The sequence below is a fragment of the Enoplosus armatus genome, chromosome 3, assembly GCF_043641665.1.
Source record: "Enoplosus armatus isolate fEnoArm2 chromosome 3, fEnoArm2.hap1, whole genome shotgun sequence".
Taxonomy (NCBI): Eukaryota; Metazoa; Chordata; class Actinopteri; order Centrarchiformes; family Enoplosidae; genus Enoplosus; species Enoplosus armatus.
Window position 1 is genome coordinate 19,119,669 of NC_092182.1, and position 8,030 is coordinate 19,127,698.

The following is an 8,030-nucleotide window of genomic DNA, read 5'->3' on the forward strand; positions in this document are numbered from 1 at the left end:
ATGTTTGGTCTGATGAAGTCTCGGAGCTCACCAGACAGCAGCAGGGCTATGGGGATCAGACATGGGACAAAAAGCCAACATCACTCCAAACCAATCTCTAAAATATACTTCATTTTTATTTTGCTCCTGCTCATTTTCACACCGAGAGTGGATTCATCTTGGTGGTGAGTGAAATCTTTGAGGTGCATTTGCTGATATCTAGTTTTAATTACAATCACGATGTATTAGTTAATTAGATAAACATCTGTAAAGCTAATGAAGGTGAAGGTACAGATGCAAGTGTAGAAAAGTAAGTTCCGTTGCAAATTTTACACTCAAGTTTACTCTTTTGTTTTCCTCTGTCAGGTATAAAAGGTGGAACAGTCTCTTGTCAAAAAGGCAAAAAGGGATCTATACATAAGTTTCTTCTGCTTATTTGACAAACATGATCTAAAACTTTCACCTTGATCGAGTCATTCTGTTGAGTCCCAGCAAAACTTGAAAAATCAACTTGGTTTATGTCCATACTTAAAGTAAAATCTCCCATATGCTTTCATCTTAGTTCACCTCTGCATGGGAATTTTTGTGCTGATGTTAATTTTTTTGAACATCAATTCAAAGTGAGATGCAGTGTGTGTCATGAGTTTATGAAGATTAATGGCGTTGGGGGGAATCTCCCCTATCCATCCATCTTGCCCAGAGTAAGTGGCAGGTGCAGGCGCTGGTGCATGAATAAATGCCCCTTGATGATTTCTCTTGAGGTTTTAAACTCTCAGAGGAGGGAAAGAAATATATGCAGTGGTGTAAGCCCCCCCCCACCTGAAATAGTTGACAGAAATTGTATTTGATGTGTATTTTATATTTAACTAACCAGAGTGAAGGAGTTTTAATTCTATGTTTTCTCCCTTTATGTTTGAATTATGGCCCTGCACCCCACAACAATTAGACTCCGTTTCACAGATGGATTTAGATTAAAAATCCACCTTTTGTAATTTATGTTATGAATGGTAATTTCCCAAGAGAGCAAAAATCGTGTAATCCCTTTTGCCGTTTTGTGCAAATACATTATGGAAAAACTGATGAAATAGCTTAGAAAGTCCAGAGAAAAAGAGAGAGACAGAGCAAGAGAGGCTTGGAAGCTTTGTGTCCAGATGATTAAAATTTATTTAATCCTGGTCTGTATCGTTAGGGCCTATTTTTAACCACTGGATAATTTTGATGAGCTCCATGTGTCTTGCTCCCTCTCTCTTTCCATGTGTGTGTCCTCTTGGAGACAGTCAGGGGTCTTTTGGCACAGCCAGTATGTGCAACACACAATAAACACAAGTAGTGCTTCTGCTCTGCTTTACTGCTCAAGCAGATAGTCACAGATAGAACGGGACAGGGACAGCCATAACGGGAGTGGAAACTGCCTGTTACGTCCGTTTCTGTCTCGGTGGCCAGGCGACACAAATGTGGCTGCGATTAGGGACTATAATGATATCCGGATGGAGAGTGGAGCGTGCAGGCTTAGAAAGAGGGGGGGGGGGGGGGCTGCGCCAGCATAAGGTTGATCTGTGAGGCAGTGAGGGAAAGGCCTGAGCGGTCACTTGCACTGTAGATGACTGTCCTTATGTCCTGTTGATAAGAGGCCCCCCAGTGTCACAATACCACCAGCATGTGATCCGCCCTTTTAAGAGTTGCTACAAAGTCGGGGATTATGTCTGAATAGAGCAGGAGGCAAAGGCCTGTCACAGGGAAAGAGGTGCTTTTCACTGAACGTGAGGAATTTAATAATCTCTTCTACATCCTGAATATCTGAGTCTCAAGTAGACAAGGGGTGTGGATGCAAAGAAAAATAGGCACGTTACTAGGAATGCAATCAATAATCTATTCTCAAAGGAAAAGTTTGACATTCTGGGAGATCCACGTATTCGCTTTCTTGCCGAGAGTTAGATGAGAAGATTGATCTGACTTTCTTGTCTGTACACTAAATATGAAGCCAGAAACAGCAGGCAGCTAACTTAGCTTAGCATAAAGACTGGAAACAGGGGAAAACAGCTAGCCTGGCTCTGTCCAAAAATATCAAAATCGTTTCTAAAGCTCAATAATGCATCGACTCTCGTTTGTTTAGTCTGCACAAAAATCAAAGTGTAAAAATGACAAATTGCTGTTTTACAGGGGGTTATGGCCCGACCCGACCATTGGTTGCCGGGCAACTGGTCCCAACCGAGATAAAGTCCAGCACATTAAAATGGCGATTTGTCATCTTTACACTTCGGTTTTTGTTTGGATTAAACCAATGAGTTATAAAGTTTTAGTTAGTGAGTTTTAGAATAAGCATATTTCCCAAAATGTTGAACTTTTTCTTTAAAGGGTACTTCAGTGATGTGTAGTGATGTGACAGGAACTAGAGTCTCCATAGAGACACCAAGAGATGTGTAGTTTTGCTCTTCCATAAAGCCGAAGGACTTGTCGCAGACAGATTAACACATGAAAGTGAAAATTGAAGCACCAGAGGCCGAGATGTCCTGAGTTTTAGTCTTTAGAACGCACCAAGCTCCAAAAATGTTGGATCAATGCAACCCTATAGAGTTGTTAGTTTCAACTCCAAGTTTGTGAGACAGACTTTCTGTTCATAGCCTTGTTGCGTTCATGCCGTACTGTTCAGACCGTTATTACATGCAGCCGAGTTCATGTTGACATCTGACTTGTAATTTGAAGTTCCCACGAATGCTCTCAAATCAGAATTACAAGAGGTTTTGCCATTGTTTCCATTCTGCCAACACTGCATGAATGCCGCCAAGACCAAGCGGAGATAACCCTGATGAGATCATTATGACATCATCAAGGGTTATTTTCTTGGCCCGACTTGGCAAAGCTCCTCCAGAGCCACAGAAGACAATATGCTGCACAATTTTAGACAGGCAAAGCTGCAGTCCCTCATAATGAGTAAACTTCATGTTTAAAATCAATGGAGTGCACCTTTAACGTATCAATACTGTGTCGGATCTGTGTCTGCAGGTACATCGGAGCGCTGGGTGCTCGGGTGATCTGCGACAACATTCCCGGCCTGGTGAACAAGCAGCGGCAGCTGTGCCAGCGGCACCCGGACCTGATGCAGTCCATCGGTGAGGGAGCCAAAGAGTGGATCAAAGAGTGCCAGCACCAGTTCAGACACCACCGCTGGAACTGCAGCACGCTGGACCGGGACCACACTGTGTTTGGCAGGGTGATGCTGCGAAGTGAGTCTGCACGTGTGACGGAGATTTCTATCTGTGTGGTTCTTGGTATGTGCGTGACAGTGGCTGTTTATGTCAGAGACACTCGAGTTAATCATCCTCGTAAATGTCTCCGCTGTTACCAGATAAGCAGATAATTAATAGGTGTCTTATTAAATCAACTTTGTCCCAGAACACAAACAGAAGGAGAAAGTGTTTTATTTTACCTTCTCCGGAATGAGGGAAGATTGGGAAAGTGGATGTTCTCCGAAAACAAGTAGCAGATCACCAGACTGGTGATGTATAAACAGTAATAGGAGATGTAAATATTTGGGTAGATGTTTCTGGCAGCCAGACAAAGCTTTACTCCCTGACATATCGCCTGTGTTCTGCTTCATTGCGTGCGCAGGAATGAGAACGGGAGGTGGGTGGGAAAGCCAGACCAAATAACCCTCAAAATCTCCTCTTGTCTGAAATGAAAACAAAGCCCAGTGACTGAGAAAGCTGCCATCTGTGCAAATTAAAAAGGTGAAAGGAGAGTCGGCTGGACTGTGATGTTATAGCTGACATGCTGCTACCTCTGTCTGGACCATCCACCATAAATGGACTGATTTCTGTCTGGAATATACTGGAGAAAGGCTGCTTTACTGAGCAGTAACAGAGTGAACTCGGGCACTAAAAGCACAGCTTGAATCTTACTTACCAAAGAAAGCAATTAAACCAGTTGTGGCATGGTTTCCAACAATGTTTACAACACTGTCATGTATCAAATAAAAGTAGCAGTGAAAACAATTTTGTATTGACAATAACAGTGACAACACCTCTCTTTTTTGTGCACCCAGGCAGCCGAGAGGCAGCGTTCGTGTATGCCATCTCCTCAGCAGGAGTGGTCTACGCCATTACCAGGGCCTGCAGTCAGGGGGAGCTAAAGATCTGCAACTGCGACAGCCATAAGCGAGGGCGAGCTAGCGACGACAGGGGCAATTTCGACTGGGGTGGATGCAGCGACAACATCAACTACGGCATTAAATTTGCGAAGGCCTTCGTAGATGCTAGAGAGAGGATGGTGAAAGACGCTCGTGCGCTGATGAACCTGCACAACAACCGGTGTGGTCGGATGGTGAGCAGCAGCTTCGATGTTAATGCTTGAGCTTTAGCACCAGACTTCTAGACGTGTAAGCCGGCATCCTGTTGTAAGAGAGACAAGAGCATATTTTACCACAATAGACTGTCAATTATTTACTGATTTCAATTTAACAGAAAATGTTATTTTTTTTTAAATGAATGAACCTCAGAAAACAATGAAAAATGTTGATTAGAATTTCTCAAAAATGTATTTAAAAGTCTTGTTTGGTTGAAAAATGGGTTCGACTAATCAATTAATCGACTATTAGGCTCCAATCTCAATTGAATTTCCAAAAAATGTACTATTTCACAAAATATATTAATATGAATATCACAATATAAACGCAAATATAATATGGCAGAAAATGTTATCCATGTAGCCCTTTAATCATCTCAAGTGTTTGAGATGATTAAAATATCCATCTGGGTTTTTATAAAGGCATCACTCCTGGCAGCAGGCAACAAAGTGGGATCAAATCTAACAGCATACATTATGAAAATCAGTAGATTTAGTTTTAGGTTTAACACTGACAGGCTGGGATGTTTCTAAAAGTCTCTGGAGGAGCATGACTTGATGTAAAATCCAGAGTGAAGAATATTCAGCCACCAGCAGGGCTGATCACACCTACACCATGCCATCATAGGCTTAACACCCTGTCACCTTTGACCTCTGCTCTAGGCAGTGAAGCGCTTTATGAAGCTGGAGTGCAAGTGTCACGGGGTCAGCGGCTCCTGTTCTCTGAGAACCTGCTGGCTGGCGATGTCTGACTTCAGGCGAACTGGAGACTACCTTCGCAAGAAGTACAACACAGCCACCGAGGTGACCATGAACCAGGACGGGACGGGCTTCATGGTGGCTGACAAGGACTTCAAGGGAAGCACCAAGAATGAGCTGGTGTACGTCGAGCACTCACCAGATTACTGTCACACGGACCGCACAGCAGGTGAGTGAACGAATGAAGAATTAGGTTTTGTCACTGAGAAGTAAGATCATGTCTTTTCAAAAAAAAGGGGAAAAATAGGAGCTCCTTGCAAAGAGTGAGTTAGATGCACAGAATAAACAAATGGACATGAAGACTGTAGAGAAAAGGTGGCTGTAATTTCACATGATGACATTCAACACATTTTGAACTCAGTGCTCTTTTTCACTTTTGAATCATGATTCATCTAGTCTAGTCACATTCTCCAACTTTCATTCATATCATATTAATATTCAGGCTTACCAATGTAATAGTTTTGAACAATATGAATCTGGACTTTCAGCATTTGGATCAAAGAAGCTCGTGAAAAATACATTGTGTCAGATTTATTAGGCTACAGCTCTTTATTTCAGAGTCAGGTACATATTTAGGTGAATAAAAGTTCGGATCAGACTCAGTATCATCAGATACCCAATATTAAAAAGACTCCAAACATCCTTAGTATGTGGACAACATAGTGTTCACGTTTTATATATGAAAATCAATCTACATTCTGAGATTCAATGAAGCATTTCTGAGCTTGTGTTAAATAATCTAATGATTTTTAATACAAAAGAATATTGAAACACCAAATTTCCAATTTTCATTTAAAAGACAGTTGAGACACGTCAAACAGGTGGTTGGTCCCGTGTCAGTTTTACAAAATCTGTCTCTGAAGGCGTGCATTCCTTCACAGCTTAAAGTTCAGTGATTTGACCTTTAACATCTCTTTTAACTCCTAGTGTTTGCTTTGCTGTGTTAAGCTCCGATCCAGCCCCTTCAATAGAGCGTGAAGGAGTTCACTAACTCACTGTTAATAGGTGAGGTAAGATAGCATAGTGCACATGTGCAGGGGACATGATGGTACTAACTTATCAGACTCTCCCCCTCCGCCCTGCTGTTAGCTTGGTTGCAGCTTGACAACTGAGGGGTAATGAAGGCGTGTTCACTCAAAGGAAAGGCTGTCTTTCCTTGTTAAAAGGTGATCTTAAAATAAGCTTATGACCCTCCTTGCCACTAATCTCCATTGTATAGGAATTCACAGCCTGAGGATACATGCAGGCTTATTTTTCAAATCCTTCCTTTGGTCAGTATTAAGCTCCACTCCCCAGAGCCTGAGGGGAATATCTCCTCTTATCCTTTTCTCTTTACTTCAGGGATGCTCTGTTATTAGACGTGGCATCTGATCTTAGGCCTAGATTTCACACCTGAGTACATGGACACCTTTGTGTTTGGCTCTGAGACTCTTCTGTCAGCGAGTCTGGAAGCCAATACTCTGCTGAAGAGTGTGGGAAAAGGGATATTTTGCTTTGGAAAAATTGTTTCAGTTTTCAGCATGAAAATATCCACAGAGGTGGGCAAATGCCAACATTAGTGGTTGATGTCATCACTGGAGGGTTTCCAAAATGGAATTAAGGTGAGCTGTTATGTGACGAGGACAACCAGTAACCAACCACTGAAGAACAAAGAGAGACTATAGAGTTACTGACTACAGACAAAGTTACCAACTTGCTGGTGAATGTTTAGCAGCCAAAGAGCCAGAGTATGTGAACAGGACTTCCAGCTATGACCAGGAATTAAAAGCCATCAAGCCAATTATAGTTCCATTTGAATTTGATCTATACGTGTCACCGTCTGATCTAGCCTGTAGATTTTTTAGACTTTCGTTGCGTTGCTTCAAAATGCTCTTTTTCAATGTGATTTCCATCAGTAAAGACATTTATTCTACTCACCAAATCCAACATGAGATGAGGGCAATATGTTTGTGAAAAATCACCATTGTACTGTTTTGAGAAAGCAATTTGTATGCTGTCCCACAGAATTACAATTTTTGCAACATAATTAAACACTGACTTTATTTATTCATCATATATTAAATATTTACTTATGTTTGCTTCGTTAGTTTCAGATTTGTTTTTTGGTGGTTAAGGTTAGATTAAAAATGGTCTTTTCCATTGTTTTTGTCTTAAAATATAACTATGAATGACATTCATTTTCAGAGTAGGATGCATTTTTTCAGAAATGTCATCATCTATGGTGTGCTGGTAAAGGGCAGGGGATATAAAACAACATTGCTGTGTTGAGAATCCTCAGAACCGAATGTGACATTTCGTTATGCTAAAAGAAAATTATGATTTTCTCTGTAACACAAATGTATACACGTTTCTTTACAGGCTCCTTGGGCACAGCCGGCAGAGTGTGCAACAAGTCCTCAAGAGGCACAGACGGCTGTGAGGTCATGTGCTGTGGGCGGGGCTATGACACCATGCGCGTCAAACGAGTCACCAAGTGCGAGTGCAAGTTCAAGTGGTGCTGCGCTGTGGAGTGCAAAGACTGCGAGGACATGGTGGACGTTCACACCTGCAAGCCCCACAAGCGACCTGATTGGCTGGACATAACCTAACGAGGGGACTTGACCAATCACAGTCACTACTGACTCATTAACCTGCGCGCTAATGACTGCATTTTATTATGGGATATATAATTGGGATCTCCTTACTGTATTACCTCTGGCTTTTGATCCATTGACACAGACTTCACAGACCTTGATGCTAAACTGGAAGTTACGCCCAGTTACCGATCGTGTGCTGCTTTAATGAGTGTTTCTAAGAACAATTTGCTTTTTTTATGACAAACTTTGAATCTTTGATACAAAATGGCTGAATATTATATTATTCTGTTGTAAATGCACCCTTGGTTGAGGGAGAGATATAGGTAATGTCTGCTTGTTTTACAGTATGTAAAGACCATGTGAGCACATGACATA

At 41.8% G+C, this 8,030-nt stretch overlaps 1 protein-coding gene across 1 annotated transcript; it reads left to right on the top strand.

The window, feature by feature from the left end:
- Positions 1 to 7,667, top strand: LOC139282606 (protein Wnt-2b-A-like). Its single transcript, XM_070902398.1, has 5 exons — positions 1 to 164; positions 2,983 to 3,203; positions 4,022 to 4,299; positions 4,984 to 5,248; positions 7,438 to 7,667. The coding sequence occupies exons 1-5, from the start codon at positions 1 to 3 to the stop codon at positions 7,665 to 7,667; spliced, it is 1,158 nt and encodes a 385-aa protein (XP_070758499.1).
- The last annotated feature ends 363 nt before the right edge of the window (positions 7,668 to 8,030 follow it).

Excerpts from the sequence above, each read along its gene's own strand:
- LOC139282606 (XM_070902398.1), top strand. The coding sequence starts at position 1 with ATGTTTGGTCTGATGAAGTCTCGGAGCTCACCAGACAGCAGCAGGGCT. Across the intron at positions 3,204-4,021 it reads TGGCAGGGTGATGCTGCGAA|GCAGCCGAGAGGCAGCGTTC; the intron begins GTGAGTCTGCAC and ends TTGTGCACCCAG. Across the intron at positions 4,300-4,983 it reads ACAACCGGTGTGGTCGGATG|GCAGTGAAGCGCTTTATGAA; the intron begins GTGAGCAGCAGC and ends CCTCTGCTCTAG.